General features: G+C 50.0%; 1 protein-coding gene across 5 annotated transcripts in view; it reads right to left on the bottom strand.

Moving 5' to 3' along the window:
* Positions 1–20,042, bottom strand: part of wdr70 (WD repeat domain 70) — a 190,032-nt gene extending 169,990 nt beyond the window's left edge. The window contains exons 1-4 of one of the 5 annotated variants that reach the window (XM_080183355.1): positions 19,958–20,042; positions 15,583–15,639; positions 13,452–13,535; positions 6,381–6,477 (exon numbers count right to left, since the gene is read on the bottom strand). In XM_080183355.1, the coding sequence (XP_080039481.1) occupies positions 6,381–6,477; positions 13,452–13,535; positions 15,583–15,628 (227 nt within the window). In that variant the 5' untranslated portion in view covers positions 15,629–15,639; positions 19,958–20,042. Of the gene's footprint in view, positions 1–4,021; positions 4,116–6,380; positions 6,478–13,451; positions 13,536–15,582; positions 15,640–15,725; positions 15,779–15,994; positions 16,234–17,907; positions 17,931–19,957 lie in introns of those variants that run through there. The other 4 variants (XM_080183359.1, XM_080183358.1, XM_080183356.1 and 1 more) reach the window with 4 other exon arrangements.
* Positions 20,043–20,451: the final 409 nt, after the last annotated feature.

The following is a 20,451-nucleotide window of genomic DNA, read 5'->3' on the forward strand; positions in this document are numbered from 1 at the left end:
ACCAGGATGTTGCCTGGTATGGAGGGGAGGTCCGATGAGGAGAGACTGAGGGATTTGGCGTTGTTTTCGTTAGAAAGAAGACGGCTAAGAGGGGATCTTATTGAAACATATAAGATGATTAGAGGTTTAGATAGGGTGGACAGTGATAGCCTTTTTCCTTTGATGGAGAAAGCTAGCACGAGGGGGCATGGCTTTAAATTAAGGGGGGATAGTTATAGGACGGGTGTCAGGGGTAGGTTCTTTACCCAGAGGGTGGTGAGGGATTGGAATGCCCTGCCTGCTGCAGTTGTAAATGCACCTAGTTTGGGGGCGTTTAAGAGATCCGTGGATAGGTTTATGGATGGAAAGGGATTGGTTTAGGTTAGAGGGTCATTGCTTTTTAACTGGTCGGCGCAACATCGTGGGCCGAAGGGCCTGTTCTGTGCTGTAATGTTTTATGTTCTAAGTCTCCAATCTACTTACACCCTGTTGTATCCTCTGACAATCCCCGGCACTATTAGCACCTCCACCAATCTTCATATCATCTGCAAACTTACTAATCAGACCATCCACATTCTCCTCCACATCCTTTATATATACTACAAACAACAGTGGTCATAATGAAACACCACTAGCTACAGATCCCCATTCTGAGAATCACCCTTCTACCGCTTCTCTGACTTCTGTCACTAACGCCAACATCTCCACATCATTCTGTAACCAAGCCAGTTCTGGATCCATCGAGCTAGCCCACCCCGAATCCCATGTGATTTTAGTTTTTGTATCAGTCTGCCACGTGGGGCCTTGTCAAACGCCTTACGAAAGTTCAAATAAACTACATCCACAGCCTTTCCCTCATCAATTATCTTTGTCACCTCTTCAAAAAAACTCAATCAAGTTGGTGAATTGAGGCTGAGTTGGACAAGCTTTAGTTAACAAGGGAGTGAAAGGTTATGGGGAGCAGACAGGAAAGTGCAGGAAATACCACAAACAGATTAGCCATGATCTAACTGAATGGACAGAATGGGCTCGACAGACCAAATGGCTGACACTGTTCCTAATTCTTATGTTCTGCAAGGAGGAAACAAGGAAGCTGCAAATATATACAGATGGTCAACTAAATGGTTAACAAAGTGGCAGATGGAGTATAACTGGGGAAGTGTGAGGTTACAATAGAAGAGTAGAATCTTTTTTAAAAGGTGTCAAAGTTCGAATTCGTTGATGCTCAGAGGAACGTGGCTATATTTGTACAATATTTTGAAAGGTTAACATGCAGATACAGCCATTTAGAAAACAAATGACACCTAGGCCTTTATTGCAAAAGGATTGGTGTACAAGAATAAAAGAAAATAGAATCCTACCATGCAGAAAGGCCATTCAGCCCAACATGTCTGCACCGACTCTCTGACAGAGTCTCTTGCCCAGGCTCTATCCCCCGTAACCCCACGTTTCCCATGGCAAATCAATCCAACCTATACAAGGAGTAACTTAGCATGGCCAATCCATCTAACCTGTACATCTGTGGATTATGGGAGGAACATCCACATCATGATTATGGGAGGAAACCAGAGCACCTGGAGGAAACCCACGCAGACACAGGGAGAACATGCAAAGTCCACACAGTCAGGAATTAGCACAAGAACAACGAAATCTTGCTAAAGCTGCAGGATTTTTCTAAGATCACAGCTGGAGTACTATGTATAATTTTGGTCTCCATACTTCAGAGAAGATATACTTGCATTGGAATTCTTCAGAAAAAGTTCGCTAAATTGGTCCCTAAGAGAGGGGATTGCTCTATGATGAGAGGATCAATAAATTGAGCTGAACTCTATGGGGTTTAGAAAAAGGAGAGATGACTGCACTGAAACATAAAAGATTCTGAGAAGGGAACCTACAACATGGGCACAATCGAAGGACTGTGAGAAATTTCTTCACTAACAATCATTGGAATTCTAAGCAAAAAAACAAAGAACAATTCAGCAGAAGAACAAGTCCTGCGTTGATTCCTAATCCTGATTTAGACCCATGACTTATTACCTCTACATTGCTGCTATCCCTCTGGTAGCCGCCCGCTCACTTGTCTATCAAGATGCACATTGAATAAGGCTAATGTGCCTGCTTCCACCAAATCCACAGGTAGTATGCTGCCACCAGCACTCTGTGTGAAAAGCTTTCCCTGCACATCCCCTCTAAACTTACCATTTTTCAACTTAAACCTGTGCCCTCTTGCAGTTGACTTCTCCACCCTGGGAAAAAGCCTCTGACTATCATAATGAGGCATCATGGACAGTGAAGAAAGTTATCTCTAATTGCAAATAGATAGAACATAAAAGAACTACAGCACAAACAGGCCTTTCAGCCCACAAGCTGCGCCGATCATATACCTACCTACTAGGCTTACCTATAACCCTCAATCCTATTAAGTCCCATGTACTCATTCAGAAGTCTCTTAAAAGACCCTATCGAATTTGCCTCCACCACCACCGTCAGCGGCCAATTCCACTCACCCACCAGCCTCTGAGTGAAAAACTTACCCCTGACATCTCCTCTGTATCTACTCCCCATCACTTTCAACCTGTGTCCTCTTGATCAATTGGGCCAGTAGGCTGACAAATGGCAAATAGAGTTTATTTTAGTCAAATGTGAGGTGATGCATTTTGGTAGATTGAACCAGGGGAGGACTTACTCAATTAATGGTAGGTCACTGGGGAGAGTTAGACTAATGAGGTCTAGTGGTACATGTTCATAGCTCCTTGAAAGTGGAGTCACTGGTGGACAGAGTGGTGAAGAAGTCATTTGGTATGCTTGGTTTCCTCGGTCAGAACATTGAAAACAGGAGTAGGAATGTCTTGTTGAACATAGAACACTACAGCACAAACAGGCCCTTCAGGCCACACGTTGCGCCCATCACATCTATACCTACCAAGCCATAGAACTATCTGTAACTTCTAATGCCATTAGATCCCATATACTCATCCAGAAGTCTTTTAAAAGACACCAGCACGTTTGCCTCTACCACCACCAACAGCAGCCGATTCCACTCACTCACCACCGAGTGAAAAACTTACTGCTAACATCTCCTCTGTACTTGCTTCCCAGCACCTTAAACCTGTGTCCTCTCGTTCTGACCATTTCAGCCCTGGGAAATAGCCTCATGGAATCCACTCTATCTATTCCTCTCAACATTTTATAAACCTCTATCAGGTCGCCTCCCAACCTTCGTCTCTCCAGGGAGAAGAGACCGAGCTCCCTCAACCTATCTTCATAAGGCATGCCTCCCAATCCAGGCAACATCCTTGTAAATCTCCTCTGCACCCTCTCAATAGCTTCCACATCCTTCCTGTAGTGAGGCGACCAGAACTGCGCACAGTACTCCAAGTGGGGTGTGACAAGGGTCTTAGAAAGTTGCGGCATTACCTCCCGACTCCTAAACTCAATCCCTCGATTAATGAAGGCCAGTACACCATACGCCTTCTTGACCACATCCTCCACCTGCGAGGCCGATTTGAGTGTCCTATGGACCCGGACCCCAAGATCCTTCTGCTCTTCAACCCACCTAAGACCCCTACCCTTGATATTGTACTCCTGCATTCCATTGGTCCTGCCAAAACGTACCATGACACATTTATCCGCGTTGAAGTTCATCTGCCACTTCTCTGCCCAATCTTGCATCCTATCTACGTCACACTGCAAATTCTGACATCCGTCCAGACTGTCCACAACACCACCAACCTTCGTATTGTCGACAAACTTACTAACCCTGGATGAGGTCATTACTAAATGACCTCATCCAGGTCATTTATGAAAATGACAAACAGCAAGGATCCTAGAACAGATTCCTGGGGCACTCCACTGGTGACCAACCTCCATGCAGAAAAAGACCCATCCACAACCACTCTCTGCCTTCTGCAGGCAAAGTTGACCCTGTACAAGACATTGGTAAGACCACACTTGGAATACTACGTGTAATTCTGGTCACCCTATTACAGAAAGGATATTATTAAACTAGAATGAGTGCAGAAAAAATTTACTAGGGTGCTACCTGGATTTGATGGATTGAATTATAAGGAGAAGCTGGATAGACTGGGACTTTTTTCTCTGGAGCATCGGAGGCTGAGGGATCATCTTATCGAGGTCTATAAAATAATGAAGGGCACAGATCAGCTAGATATAGTCAGTATTTTTTCCCAAAGGTAGGGCAGTCAAAAACTAAAGGGCATAGGTTTAAGATGCGAGGGGAGTATTACACAACTGTCCAGAGGGGCAATTTTTTCACACAGAGGGTGGTGAGTGTCTGGAACAAACTGCCAGAGTTGGTCGTAGAGGCAGGTACAATTTTGTCTTTTAAAAAGCATTTAGATAGTTACATGGGTACGATGGGTATAGAGGGATATGGGCCAAATGCAGGCAATTGGGATTAGCTTAAAAAAAGGACGGCATGGACCAGTTGGGCTGAAGTGCCTGTTTCCATGCTGTAAACCTCTATGACTCTATGCCTCTCATAATTTTGCAGACCTCTATCGGGTCACACCCCAGCCTCCATCACTTGAGTGAAAACAATATGAGTTTATCCTCATACTCAAAACACTCCAGACTAGGCAACATCCTGGTGAACTTCTTTGCACCCTCTCCAAAACATCCACTGGTAGTGTGACAACCAAAACCTATGCAACCTGCAAAATGATTTTTTTTTTATTTGAATTAAGCCTGAGTTGGACAAGCTTTAATTAACAAGGGGGTGTCACATTGTCACGTCTTAGCCTACAGTGAAAAGTATTGTTTCTTGCGTGCTACGCAAAGCATACCGTTCATAGAGAAGGAAGCAAGAGAACACAGATTGTAGCGTTACACTCATATAGGGTATAGAGAAAGATCAACTTAGTGCAAGTTAAGTCCACTCAAAAGTCTGGCAGCAGCAGGGATGAAGCTGTTCTTGAGTCAGTTGGTACATGACCTCAGACTTTGCTATCTTTATCCTGACAGAAGATCATGGAAGAGAGAATGTCCAGGGTGCGTGGTGTCTTTAATTATACTAGCTGCTTTGCCGAGGCAGCAGAAAGTGTAGACAGAGTGAACAGACAGGAGGCTGGTTTGTGTGATGGACTGGGCTTCAAAGAACAAAGAAAATTACAACACAAAAACAAGCCCTTCTGCCCTCCAAGTCTGCGCCAACTTAACTAAAACCCCCTACCTTTCCGGGGACCATATCCCTCTATTCCCGTACTTGTCAAGATGCTCTTTAAAAGTCACAACCGTATCAAATGGGATGAAGGAATACAATATGAAGAGTAAGACTCTTAGCAGTGTGGAAGATCAGAAGGATCTTGGGGTCCGGGTTCATAGGACTCGCAAATCGGCTTCGCAGGTAGAGGATGTGGTTAAGAAGGCGTATAGCTTTAAATTAAGAGGTGGTAGATATAGGACGGATGTCAGAGGTAGGTTCTTTACCCAGAGGGTGGTGAGGGATTGGAATGCCCTGCCTGCTGCAGTTGTAGATGCGCCTAGTTTGGGGGCGTTTAAGAGATCCGTGGATAGGTTTCTGGATGGAAAGGGATTGGTTTAGGTTAGAGGGTCATTGCTTTTTTAATTGGTCGGCGCAACATCGTGGGCCGAAGGGCCTGTTCTGCGCTGTAATGTTCTATGTTCTATGGTGTACTGGCCTTCATCAATCGAGGAATTGAGTTTCGGAGTCGGGAGATAATGTTGCAGCTGTATAAGACCCTGGTCAGACCCCACTTGGAGAACTGTGCTTACTTCTGGTCGCCTCATTACAGGAAGGATGTGGAAGCCACAGAAAGGGTGCAGAGGAGATTTACAAGTATGTTGCCTGGATTGGGAGGCATGCCTTATGAGGATAGGTTGAGGGAGCTCGGCCTTTTCTCCCTGGAGAGACGAAGGATGAGAGGTGACCTGATACAGGTGTATAAGATGTTGAGAGGTATTGATCAGGTGGATTGTCAGAGGCTTTTTCCCAGGGCTGAAATTGCTGCCACAAGAGGACACAGGTTTAAGGTGATGGGGAGTAGATACAGAGGAGATGTCAGGGGTAAGTTTTTCACTCAGAGGTTGGTGGGTGAGTGGAATCGGCTGCCATTGGTGGTGGTGGAGGCAAATTCGTTAGGGTCTTAGAAGAGACTTCTGGATGAGTACATAGGACTTAATAGGATTGAGGGTTATAGGTAAGCCGAGTAGGTAGAGATAAGATCGGTGCAACTTGTGGGTAGAAGGACCTGTTTCTGCTGTAGTTTTTCTATGATTCTATTAAACGGTGACTTAACAGGCGCATTGTCCACTACTGCTCTTCTATCTTATGTTCACACATTGATAACCAAAACACATGCACACAAACATGCCCACACATCTGCAGTAGCTAGGAACAGGCCAGTTTAGCTGTTTAGTACCTTGTAGTGTGTCCGGGGTAGTCTTTCCTGGTGGGGGAATCTGATCTCCCCGTGCAGCTTGGTGACTCTCGGGATCCATCCACACTCCTCGCTTCCTCTGACAATAAAAAACATCAATTGTTTTAACATTGTTCCGTGGGAGCACTGAAGAGAGGCTGCGATTTGCGAGTGGAGAGCTTGTGGGTGAGTACAGCGACTTTTTCTTTCTTTTAAAAACTAACTTTGTTTTAGTGGGTTTTTTTTGCTTGCTTTAAGTTTTACCCCAGAAATAGTTGCGAGGGCACTCGGGTCAAGTTTTTTTTTCCCCTACTATAAATTAGACCGGAGGGGATTCCCGATACTCTACATAGGTAGAGTATCCCAGCCCTCCCCCTCCTCTAACCTAAAAAAAAGAGAGAGAGAGGGGCTCTGACTGAGAGCAGGTAAGACTGCTTTTGTTTTTGTGTGTGCTGTAAGGGCTTTGGCTCTCAGGGCCAAGAGATAAGGTAAGTTATAGGTTTTTTTTTACTTTTTCCTCTGGGTTGCTAAAAGGGGCAAGTATGGGTGTGAGACCTGTATGTTGTTGCCAATGCAACATGTGGGAGGTCTTGGAAGCTCCTGGTCTACCAGACATCCACACCTGTGCTCGGTGTGTGGAGCTGCAGACCCTACGGAACCAGGTTAAGGAGCTGCAAATGCAGCTCGAGGACCTTCGGCTCATTTGGGAGAGTGAGGAGGTTATAGATAGGAGCTATCAGCAAGTAGTCACACCAGGGCAATGGGAAGAGGGCACTTGGGTAACTATTAGGAAGGGGAAACCTCGGGTGATGGAGAGCACTCCGGTGGATGTCCCCCTTCAAAATAAGTACTCCGGCCTGAGTACTACTGGGGGGGACAGCTCATCTGAGGGAGGAAGCGGTGGCCAGGTCTCTGGAGCTGAGCCAGTAAGTCAAAAAATCAAAAAAGAGAGCAGAAAGGTAGTGCTAATAGGGGACTCCACAGTGAGGGGGGCAGACAGGCGTTTTTGTGGACGTAGACGGGAGTCGCGGATGGTGGTTTGTCTCCCTGGGGCTGGGATTCGGGATGTCTCTGGGCGTGTCCCAGACATCCTGAAAGGGGAGGGTGAGGAACATAAGAACATAAGAACATAAGAAATAGGAGCAGGAGTAGGCCATCTAGCCCTTCGAGCCTGCCCCGCCATTCAATAAGATCATGGCTGATCTGTCGTGGCTCAGTTCCACTTTCCCGCCCTCTCCCCATAACTCTTAATCCCTTCTCTTATCAAAAACCCATCAACCCGCTTCTTAAAAATATTTAGCGAGGCAGCCTCCACCACTTCAACGGGCAGAGAATTCCAGAGATTCACCACCCTTTGAGTGAAGAAGTTCCTCCTCAACTCCGTTCTAAACCGCCTCCCCTTTATCTTGAGGCTGTGCCCCCTAGTCCTACTGTCTTTTTTGAGCGGGAAGAGTCTCTCCACCTCTATCCTATCCATCCCATTCATCATCTTATACGTCTCAATGAGATCTCCCCTCATTCTTCTAAACTCTAACGAGTACAAGCCTAGTTTATTCAGCCTCTCCTCATAGCTCAATCCCCTCAACTCCGGTATCAGCCTAGTAAACCTCCTCTGCACTCCCTCCAGGGCCAAAATATCCTTGCGCAGGTGCGGCGCCCAAAACTGCACACAGTACTCCAGCTGCGGCCTCACCAATGCCCTATACAGCTGCAGCAAGACCTCCCTACTTTTATATTCAATCCCCCTTGCTATGAAGGCCAGCATCCCATTCGCCTTCCTGACCACCTGCTGCACCTGCAAGCTGGGTTTTTGCGATTCATGCACAAGGAACCAGAGGTTGTAGTGCATATAGGTACTACTGACGTAGGCAAGAAGATGGAGGCACTCATGAAAAGGGACTATAGGGAACTGGGTAGGCAGCTGAGGAAGAGAAAAGCAAAGGTAGTAATCTCAGGATTGCTGCCTGTGCCACGGGAGAATGAGGGCAGGAATGGAATGAGGTGGAGGCTGAATGTGTGGCTGAGGGACTGGTGCAGAGGGCAGGGATTCCGGTTCCTAGATCATTGGGACCTCTTTAGGGGCAGGTGTGACCTGTACAGTAAGGACGGGTGGCACTTAAATCCCAGGGGGACTAATATCTTGGCGGGAAGACTGGCTCAGGCTACCGGGGGGACTTTAAACTAGAAAGGATGGGGGGAGGGAATTGCGATGGGGAAACTGGGACGGAGGATGTTAGCTCCCAGGTAGGGGAGGACCGCAGGCAATATGAGAGGGAGGTTAGACAGGGGGTGGAGAAGGGAAATGCCCAGACTGAGGGGCTGAAGTGTATCTATTTTAACGCCAGGAGTGTAGTGAATAAGGTAGATGAGCTTAGGGCGTGGATTGCTGCTTGGGAATGTGATGTGGTGGCCATTACGGAGACTTGGATGTCTCAGGGACAGGACTGGGTACTTCAGGTGCCAGGTTTCAGATGCTTCAGGAAGGACAGGGAGGATGGCAGAAGAGGTGGTGGAGTGGCACTGTTGATCAGGGACAGTGTCATGGCTGCAGAGAAGGAGGATGCCGTGGAGGGACTATCTACAGAGTCTCTGTGGGTGGAAGTTACGAACAGCAAAGGGTCGAAAACTTTGCTGGGTGTATTCTATAGGCCGCCCAATAGTGACAGGGAAGTTGAAGTGCAGATAGGGAAACAGATTCTGGAGAGATGTAGTAATAACAGAGTTGTCGTGATGGGAGACTTCAATTTCCCAAACATCGACTGGAATATCCCTAGGGTAAGGGGTTTGGACGGGGAGGAGTTTGTTAGGTATGTTCAGGAAGGTTTCCTGACACAGTATGTGGATAAGCCTACGAGGGGAGAGGCTGTACTTGACCTGGTACTGGCGAATGAACCAGGGCAGGTGATGAATCTCTCGGTAGGAGAGCATCTTGGGAATGGTGATCATAATTCTATCTCCTTCACAACTGCATTGGAACGAGATAGGATCAGGCAGGCTAAGAAGGTGTTTGTCTGGAGTAAGGGGAGATACGAAGAAGTCAGGAAGTTACTTGGACAAATAAACTGGAAGGAGGCGTTCTTAGGGAAAAGTACCGAAGGAAGGTGGCGGATATTCAAGGAATGTTTGTCTGGAGCTCTGCATGACAACGTTCCGATGAGATAAGGGGGTTTTGGTAGGTCGCGGGAACCGTGGTGCACGAAGGCTGTGTTGAACCTAGTCAGGAGGAAAAGGAAGGTGTACAAAAGGTTCAGGGAACTAGGAGAGGTTAAGGATCTTGAGGAGTATAAGGACTGTAGAAAGGAGCTTAAAAGGGAAATTAGGAGAGCCAGAAGGGGTCATGAGGAGACCTTGGCGGGTAAGATTAAGGAGAATCCCAAGGCCTTCTATAAATATGTGAAAGGTAAAAGAATGAGAAGAGAAGGGATAGGATCTATAAAAGGTGAAGGGGGAAAGGTCTGTGTGGAACCAGAAGAAATGGCAGAGGTGCTTAATGAGTACTTTGCCTCAGTATTCACGGTGGAAGCTGATCTGGGAGATTTTGCTACGGATTTGCAGCAGATGGAAAAGATTGAGTTTGTGGATATTAAGGTGGAGGATGTGTTAGAACTTTTGAATTCTATCAAGATAGATAAGTCGCCGGGACCAGATGCGATGTACCCCAGGATACTGTGGGAGGTGAGGGAAGTGATTGCAGAGCCCCTGGCGATGATCTTTGCGTCGTCAATGGAGACGAGAGAGGTTCCGGAAGATTGGAGGATTGCGGATGTAGTTCCTATTTTCAAGAAAGGGAACAGAGATAGCCCGGGAAATTACCGACCGGTGAGTCTGACCTCAGTGGTTGGTAAGCTGATGGAGAGGCTTCTGAGGGACAAGATTTACGAGCATTTGGAGAGGTTTGACATGATCAGGAATAGTCAGCATGGATTTGTCAAGGGCAGGTCGTGCCTTACGAGCCTGGTTGAGTTCTTCGATAATGTGACTGAACACGTTGACGAAGGAAGTACCGTGGACGTGGTGTACATGGACTTCAGCAAGGCGTTTGATAAGGTCCCCCATGCAAGACTTCTTGAGAAGGTGAGAGGGCATGGGATCCAAGGGCCTTTGGCCTTGTGGATCCAGAACTGGCTTGCCTGCAGAAGGCAGAGAGTGCTTGTGGATGGGTCTTTTTCTGCATGGAGGTCAGTCACCAGTAGAGTGCCCCAGGGATCTGTTCTAGGGCCCTTGCTGTTTGTCATTTTCATAAATGACCTGGATGAGGAAGTGGAGGGATGGGTAAGTAAGTTCGCTGATGACACGAAGGTCGGTGGTGTTGTGGATGGTCTGGAAGGATGTCAAAAGTTGCAGCAGGACATAAATAGGATGCAGGACTGGGCGGAGAAGTGGCAGATGGACTTCAACGCGGATAAATGCGTAGTCGTCCATTTTGGCAGAACCAACGGGATGAACGAGTACACTATCAAGGGCAGGATTCTTAGTAGTGTTGAAGAGCAGAAGGATCTTGGGGTCCGGGTCCACAGGACTCTTAAATCGGCCTCGCAGGTGGAGGAGGTGGTCAAGAAGGCGTATGGTGTACTGGCCTCCATTAATTGAGGGATTGAATTTAGGAGTCGGGAGGTAATGCTACAACTTTATAAGACCCTTGTCAGGCCTCATTTGGAGTACTGTGCGCAGTTCTGGTCGCCTCACTATAGGAAAGACGTAGAAGCTATTGAAAGGGTACAGAGGAGATTTACAAGGATGTTGCCTGGACTGGGAGGCATGCCTTATGAAGTTAGGTTGAGGGAGCTGGGACTCTTTTCCCTGGGGAGACGAAGGTTGAGAGGCGACCTGATAGAAGTTCATAAAATGTTGAGAGGAATAGATAGGGTGGATTCTCAGAGGCTATTTCCCCGGGTTGAAATGGTCACTACGAGAGGACACAGATTTAAGGTGCGGGGAGGAAAGTACAGAAGTGATGTTAGGGGTAAGTTTTTCCACTCAGAGGGTGGTGAGTGAATGGAATCGGCTGCCGTCAGTGGTGGTGGAGGCGAACTCGCTGGGGTCTTTTAAAAGACTTCTGGATGAGTATATGGGGTTTAATGGGATTGGGGGTTATAGATAGGTCTATAGATTGGTAGGCGAATGGGATGCTGGCCTTCATAGCGAAGGGGATTGAATATAAAAGTAGGGAGGTCTTGCTGCAGCTGTATAGGGCATTGGTGAGGCCGCAACTGGAGTACTGTGTGCATTTTTGGGCGCCGCACCTGCGCAAAGATATTTTGGCCTTGGAGGGAGTGCAGAGGAGGTTTACTGGGCTGGTACCGGAGTTGAGGGGGTTGAGCTATGAGGAGAGGCTGAATAAACTGGGCTTGTACTCGTTAGAGTTTAGAAGAATGAGAGGAGATCTCATTGAGACGTATAAGATGATGAATGGGATGGATAGGATAGAGGTGGAAAGACTCTTCCCGCTCAAAAAAGACAGTAGGACTAGGGGGCACAGCCTCAAGATAAAAGGGGGGCGGTTTAGAACGGAGTTGAGGAGGAAGTTCTTCACTCAAAGGGTGGTGAATCTCTGGAATTCTCTGCCCGTTGAAGTGGTGGAGGCTGCCTCGCTCAATATTTTTAAGACGCGGGTTGATGGGTTTTTGATAGGAGAGGGGATTAAGGGTTATGGGGAGAGGGCAGGAAAGTGGAACTGAGCAGCGACAGATCAGCCATGATCTTATTGAATGGCGGGGCAGGCTCGAAGGGCTGGATGGCCTACTCCTGCTCCTATGCAGAAAATGCAGATGTATGGGATTGGTGGTAATTTAGGTACTTGGATCAGGAATTGGTTAGCAGATAGGAGACAGAGGGTGGTGGTTGATGGTAATTATTCATCATGGAGTTCGGTTACGAGTGGTGTGCCTCAGGGATCTGTTTTGGGGCCACTGCTGTTTGTAATCTTTATTAATGATCTGGATGAGGGTATAGTTGGGTGGATTAGTAAGTTTGCTGATGACACCAAAGTCGGAGGTGTGGTAGATTGTGAGGAAGGGTGTCGAAGTTTGCAGGGTGACTTGGACAGGTTGCAGAGCTGGGCCGCGAGGTGGCGGATGGAGTTTAATGCGGAGAAGTGTGAGGTAATCCATTTCGGTAGGAATAACAGATGTGTTGAGTATAGGGCTAACGGGAGGACTTTGAATAGAGTGGAGGAGCAGAGGGATCTAGGTGTATGTGTACATAGATCCCTGAAAGTTGGGAATCAAGTAGATAAGGTTGTTAAGAAGGCGTACGGTGTCTTGGCGTTTATTGGTAGGGGGATTGAATTTAGGAGTCGCAGTGTTATGTTGCAACTGTACACAACTCTGGTGCGGCCGCACTTGGAGTACTGTGTGCAGTTCTGGTCCCCACATTACAGGAAGGATGTGGAGGCTTTGGAGAGGGTGCAGAGGAGGTTTACCAGGATGTTGCCTGGTATGCAGGGGAGGTCCTATGAGGAGAGACTGAGGGATTTGGGGTTGTTTTCACTGGAAAGAAGGCGGCTAAGAGGGGATCTTATAGAAACATATAAGATGATTAGAGGTTTAGATAGGGTGGATGGTGATAGCCTGTTTCCTCGGATGGAGAAATCTAGCACGAGGGGGCATGGCTTTAAATTAAGGGGGGGTAGTTATAGGACGGATGTCAGGGGCAGGTTCTTTACCCAGAGGGTGGTGAGGGACTGGAATGCCCTGCCTGCTGCAGTTGTAAATGCGCCTAGTTTGGGGGCGTTTAAGAGATTGGTGGATAGGTTTATGGACGAAAAGGGATTGGTTTAGATTAGTGGGTCAATGTTTTTTTTTAAAAATAAGACTGGTCGGCGCAACATTGTGGGCCGAAGGGCCTGTTCCGCGCTGTAATGTTCTATGTTCTATTTCTTATGTTCTTATGTTCTTAGGTGTTGATGTGATCGGCGCAACTCGTGGGCCGAAGGGCCTGTTTGTGCTGTAGTGTTCTATGTTCTATGTTCTAAGGCAAGACAAGTATCATAATTACTGTGTTAAGACTCCAGGTTAACGAGACTCACAAACCCATTCCCACCACACAAGCCCACTGCCACAATCCTGATCTTACCCAGCACTTTCCTGCTCCTCTCAATGGCAGTCCGACGAGTCTGTTCAAATATAGCCTCCAAGTCAAAGGTTCTGGCTTTCTTGCCTGGGAGAAACAGCAACAAATTACATTTGTTTGGTGTTACTGTTACATAACACAACTGCTTAAGTGTTTCAAAAATGAAAATACTGGAAAATCTCAGTAGGTCTGAAAGCAGCTGCAGAGAGAGAATAGAGCCAACGTTTCGAGTTTGGATGACCCTTCATTCGAACTCTAATGCTTTTTCTTGCCTCCACGTGGTCTATATTCTTCTATTCCCTGCATATTCATATATCTATCTAGATGCCTCTTACATGCTGTTGTAGAATCTGCTTCCACCACGTCCTCCAGCAGCACATTCTAGGCATTCACCACCCTGTATGTAAAACTTACCCCTTATATCTTCTTTAAATTTTCTCCCTTTCGCTTTCAATCTACAAGGCTAGATTGTCAACACCCTTTCCCACAAGTAGTGGAGTCTAAAATTGGAGGGGTCCTTAGGGGCAATTTTTTCACGCAGAGGGTGCTGAGTGTCTGGAACAAGTTGTCAGACGTAGTAGTAGAGGCGGATACAATTTTGTCTTTTAAAAGCATTTGGATAGTTACGTCAGTAAAATGAGTATGCAGGGATATGAGCCAAATGCAAGCAATAGGGACTAACTTAATAGAACATAGAACATTACAGCGCAGAACAGGCCCTTCGGCCCACGATGTTGCGCCGACCAGTTAAAAAGCAATGACCCTCTAACCTAAACCAAACCCTTTCCATCCATAAACCTATCCACGGATCTCTTAAACGCCCCCAAACTAGGCGCATTTACAACTGCAGCAGGCAGGGCGTTCCAATCCCTCACCACCCTCTGGGTAAAGAACCTACCCCTGACATCCGTCCTATAAATACCACCCCTTAATTTAAAGCTATGCCCCCTCGTGCGAGCTTTCTCCATCAAAGGAAAAAGGCTATCACTGTCCACCCTATCTAAACCTCTAATCATCTTATATGTTTCAATAAGGTCTCCTCTTAGCCGCCTTCTTTCTAACGAAAACAACCCCAAATCCCTCAGCCTCTCCTCATAGGACCTCCCCTCCATACCAGGCAACATCCTGGTAAACCTCCTCTGCACCCTCTCCAAAGCCTCCACATCCTTCCTGTAATGTGGGGACCAGAACTGCACACAATACTCCAAGTGCGGCCGCACCAGAGTCTTGTACAGTTGCAACATGACGCTGCGGCTCCTAAATTCAATCCCCCTACCAATAAACGCCAAGACACCGTATGCCTTCTTAACAACCTTATCTACTTGATTCCCAACTTTCAGGGATCTATGTACACATACACCTAGATCCCTCTGCTCATCCACACTATTCAAAGTCCTCCCGTTAGCCCTATACTCAACACATCTGTTATTCCTGCCAAAGTGAATTACCTCACACTTTTCCGCATTAAACTCCATCCGCCACCTCTTGGCCCAGCTCTGCAACTTGTCCAAGTCCCCCTGTAAACTAAGACACCCTTCCTCACAATCTACCACACCTCCGACTTTGGTGTCATCAGCAAATTTACTAATCCACCCAACTATACCCTCATCCAGATCATTAATAAAAATTACAAACAGCAGTGGCCCCAAAACAGATCCCTGAGGCACACCACTCGTAACTGAACTCCAAGTTATAAAAAAGGTAGCATGGGACAAGTTGGGCCAAACAGCCTGTTTTGATGCTGTGAACATCTCGGACTCTATGCCCCCAAGTAATTGACCCTAATGAATGTTGGTGCAAGCTCAAACAATCAAATGGCAACTTCCTGTTCCACTTTTCTATGTTTCTATGATCCCTGTGGTACGCCACTCATGACATCTTGTCAACCTGAAATAGACGCATTTATGTCTGCTCCTGCTCTCTGCTTCGTATGAGCTAGTAAGAAATCACACAACATCAGGTTAAAGTCCAACAGGCTTATTTGGCAGCATGAGCTGGCATCTCCACGTCATTCTATTAGCTAGCCAATCTTCTATCCATGGAAATATGTTACTCCCATACCAGTTTCAGAATTTTTACTCACTCTCACCATCCCACACAGATGCCTCCCACTCATATCATAATAGCCACTCACCAAACCCGGAGAATCCCATTACGGCCCCGATGTCAGGATCAGTCATTTCAATCACAGCTGAAAACCAAGAATAAAAAAAACTTATCATCGGGAAATGTGCTCTCCCCAGAACCACTCTCCCTCTCCCTACAACTCTCACTAACTTTTATAGATGCACCACGGAAAACATTCTGTCTGGTTGTGTCACAGCTTGGTATGGCTCCTGGTCTGCCCAAGACCGCAAGGAACTACAAAAGATCGTGAACATAGCCCAATCCATCATGCAAACCAGCCTCCCATCCATTGATTCTGTCTACGCTTGCTGCAGCCTGAACAAAGCAGCCAACATAACTAAGGACCCCACGCACCCAGGACATTCTCTCTTCCACCTTCTTCTATCGGGACAAAAATACAAAAGTCTGAGGTGACGTACCAACTGACTCAAGAGCAGCTTCTTCCCTGCTGCTGTCAGACTTTTGAATGGACTTCGCTCATATTAAGTTGATCTTCCTTTGCACCCTAGCTATGACTGTAACACTACATTCTGCACTCTCTCGTTCCTTCTCTAAATACAGATGCTTTCTCTGTATAGCGCACAAGAAAAATACTTCACCATATGTTAATGTACATGACAATAATAAATCAAATCAGAATGTCCTTTTCTTCCCCAGCCCAGAGCCGGTATCCCTGATGCTGCTGCTGGGCATGATGTGGATATGCCGGCATTGGACTGGGGTAAACACAATAAAAAGTCTGACAACACCAGGTTCAAGTCCGACCGATTTATCTGATAGTAAACTCACTAGCTTTCGAGGTTTCCCTCTTCTTCAGGTGAATGGAGAGTTCTAGATTGCGAATCTTTACACCTAACCTGCTGTTCAAGTCCTAAAGTGGCCAACAATGTGAGTGGAAGGAGCAGTGATCACAGGTTACAGAGATGCGTATTGTCTCCAGACAGTACAGTAAGTGAGGTTTTGCAAACCCAGGCAAGTTATGGGGGTTACAAATAGTGTGACGTGAACCCAAGATCCCTGCTGAGACTGTCCTCACGTGTGCGGAACTTGGCTATCAGTCTCTGTTCAGCGACTCTGCGCTGTCGTGTGTCGTGAAGGCCGCCTTGGAGAATGCTTATCCGAAGGTCAGAGGCTGAATGCCCGTGACCACTGAAGTGTTCGCCAACAGGAAGGGAACAGTCTTGCCTGGTGATTGTTGAGCAATGTTCATTCATCCGTTATTGTAGTGTCTGTATGGTCTCCCCAATGTACCATGCTTCGGGACATCCTTTCTTGCAACGTATCAGGTAGACAACGTTGGCCGAGTTGCAAGAAAGCCAAGTTCCGCACACATGAGGACGGTCTCAACAGGGATCTTGGGTTCATGTCGCACTATCTGTAACCCCCGTGACTTGCCTGGGTTTGCAAAACCTCACTTACTGTACTGTCTGGAGACAATACACATCTCTTTAAACTGTGATCAGTGCTCCTTCCACTCACATTGTCAGCCACTTTAGGACTTGAACAGCAGGTTAGGTGTAAAGATTCGCATTCTAATCAGTAATCTGTAAACTGTCTGTGCTTTATATGCTCTGTCTGAGATCAGAACTCTCCATTCACCTGAAGAAGAGGGAAACCTCAAAAGCTAGAGAGTTTACTATCAAATAAATCGGTTGGACTAAAACCTGGTGTTGTCAGACTTTTTGCTGCTGGGCCCAGGACAGGCAGCAAGATGGCCCTGCAATCAGGCCACAGTTGGAGCCCACCTGCTCCCGCTCTCCTCCCAATCCCCTAGTTCCCCTCTCCCCCCCGCCCCTTCCCGCTCCCTCTCCCCCACCCCCACCACTTTGCTTCACCCTCCCCACTCTCCCTCCTGTGAGAAACGCAGCTCACAGTCAAACAATTTAGTCAAGTCACGTTCTGAAGGAGCAAGATTTTTATTTAACGTTCTTGCAAGACCGGGTGTTCCAACAAAATAGGCACACCTTACATCGATTTGCAGCACATTTTTATACTTTTTTACAAGCATTGTAATGGCTTTGCAATGTGTTGTTCTCCCCTAATTGGTGGTCCCTGTCCCATCTATGTGTTGTCATTCCCCTATTGGCTCGAGGTGCCCCAAGTTTCCATCCCCATCTAACAATGTCTTCTGTTATCACAAGAGTGCATTAGTAAACTCATCCATCTTATCCAATACTGTTACATGTCCAGTTCAGATTGGCGGTAATCAATCCTTTGCCAACTTAATCACTGCTGTCCCGACTATCTCAGTGACCCCTTCCCCCTTTTATGCTTAGTTGTAAAAACAACACATCTTGCAGACCATTTACTTTTTGTAACTTGGGCCTCTTACATTCCTGCAGGATGTGGTGTATGCTTCACTGCACATCACATCTCTGATGTTATCTCTACATTACAGGCAGTCTTTTTATTATCCCTAATTATTGCTGTGTTAGCAGCATCGAACCTTATGTCCCATGTTTGTGACTAAACTCACAGTTGTTTCCATAATGTGGGTTATCAATGTGCCTGGCTATATCCAGTCTACCTAACTTTAAGCTATTTCTCTATGCTGTACAGATATGTGTGTTAACAGCATCTTTACCTATTGCTCACACTCCCCTCACCCTCTTCCCCCACACCCACTTCCCTATTGCTCCCTCCCCACCCCCGCTCCCTTCTTCCCCCCCCACACCCCGCTCCCTTCTTCCCCCCCCACACCCCGCTCCCTTCTTCCCCCCCCACACCCCGCTCCCTTCTTCCCCCCCCCACACCCCGCTCCCTTCTTACCCTTCCCCCCCACCCCGCTCCCTTCTTCCCCCCCCCACCCCCGCTCCTTCTTCCCCCCCCCCACACCCCGCTCCCCTTCTTCCCTTCCCCCCCACCCCGCTCCCTTCTTCCCCCCCCCACCCCGCTCCCTTCTTCCCCCCCCACCCCGCTCCCTCCTTCCCCCCCCCACCCCGCTCCCTCCTTCCCCCCCCCACCCCGCTCCCTCCTTTCCCCCCCCCCACCCCGCTCCCTCCTTCCCCCCCCCCACCCCGCTCCCTCCTTCCCCCCCCCACCCCGCTCCCTCCTCCCCCACCCCGCTCCCTCCTCCCCCTCCCCCACCCCGCTCCCTCCTCCCCCTCCCCCACCCCGCTCCCTCCTCCCCCTCCCCCACCCCGCTCCCTCCTCCCCCTCCCCCACCCCGCTCCCTCCTCCCCCACCCCGCTCCCTCCTCCCCCTCCCCCCACCCCGCTCCCTCCTCCCCCACCCCGCTCCCTCCTTCCCCCCCCACCCCGCTCCCTCCTCCCCCTCCCCCACCCCGCTCCCTCCTCCCCCTCCCCCACCCCGCTCCCTCCTCCCCCTCCCCCACCCCGCTCCCTCCTCCCCCTCCCCCACCCCGCTCCCTCCTCCCCACCCCGCTCCCTCCTTCCCCCCCCCACCCCGCTCCCTCCTTCCCCCCCCCACCCCGCTCCCTCCTTCCCCCCCCCACCCCGCTCCCTCCTTCCCCCCCCCACCCCGCTCCCTCCTTCCCCTCCCCCACCCCGCTCCCTCCTTCCCCCCCCCCACCCCCGCTCCCTCCTTCCCCCACCCCGCTCCCTCCTTCCCCCACCCCGCTCCCTCCTTCCCCCACCCCGCTCCCTCCTTCCCCCACCCCGCTCCCTCCTTCCCCTTCCCCCCCCCACCCCGCTCCCTCCTTCCCCCCCCACCCCGCTCCCTCCTTCCCCTTCCCCCCCCCACCCCGCTCCCTCCTTCCCCTTCCCCCCCCACCCCGCTCCCTCCTTCCCCTTCCCCCCCCACCCCGCTCCCTCCTTCCCCTTCCCCCCCCCACCCCGCTCCCTCCTTCCCCCCCCACCCCGCTCCCTCCTTCCCCTTCCCCCCCCCACCCCGCTCCCTCCTTCCCCTTCCCCCCCCCCACCCCGCTCCCTCCTTCCCCTTCCCCCCCCCACCCCGCTCCCTCCTTCCCCTTCCCCCCCCACCCCGCTCCCTCCTTCCCCTTCCCCCCCCCACCCCGCTCCCTCCTTCCCCTTCCCCCCCCCACCCCGCTCCCTCCTTCCCCTTCCCCCCCCCACCCCGCTCCCTTCTTCACCCTTCTGCTCTGTCCCGCTCCCCCCCCATTCCCCCATTTCCCATTCCCCCGGGCTCTCCCTCCACCCCCCAAACATCCGAGCTCCCGCCTCCTCACTCCCTCACCCTCCCCCAACCCCCCCACCCCCAAGCCTCCCCCAACCCCCCCACCCCCAAGCCTCCCCCAACCCCGACTCCAACCCCTGCCTCTCCCTCCCCCCTCCGCCTCTCTCTCCCTCCATCCTCCATCCCCCACCCCTCCGCCTCCCTCCCCCACTCCCCCCTACCCCCTACCCCTCCGCCTCCCTCCCCCACTCCCCCCTACCCCCTACCCCTCCGCCTCCCTCCATCACCTTTCTCTCTCTCTTTTTCTCCCAAAGTTGATATTTTCGTTCGGTCATCAACTCAGCAATTGATTTTCCGGTCTTGAGCTTCCGGCCGGGAGCGCCACGCAGCGAGCGCCCTCCTCGGGCCGGGAGCGCCACGCAGCGAGCGCCCTCCTCGGGCCGGGAGCGCCACTCAGCGAGCGCCCTCCTCGGGCCGGGAGGGCCACGCAGCGAGCGCCCTCCTCGGGCCGGGAGCGCCACGCAGCGAGCGCCCTCCTCGGGCCGGGAGCGCCACGCAGCGAGCGCCCTCCTCGGGCCGGGAGCGCCACGCAGCGAGCGCCCTCCTCGGGCCGGGAGCGCCACGCAGCGAGCGCCCTCCTCGGGCCGGGAGCGCCACGCAGCGAGCACCCTCCTCGGGCCGGGAGCGCCACGCAGCGAGCGCCCTCCTCGGGCCGGGAGCGCCACTCAGCGAGCGCCCTCCTCGGGCCGGGAGCGCCACGCAGCGAGCGCCCTCCTCGGGC

This window comes from Carcharhinus amblyrhynchos, unplaced genomic scaffold (genome assembly GCF_965287045.1).
Source record: "Carcharhinus amblyrhynchos unplaced genomic scaffold, sCarAmb.v2.hapA chromosome_265, whole genome shotgun sequence".
In the NCBI taxonomy this organism is placed as follows: domain Eukaryota; kingdom Metazoa; phylum Chordata; class Chondrichthyes; order Carcharhiniformes; family Carcharhinidae; genus Carcharhinus; species Carcharhinus amblyrhynchos.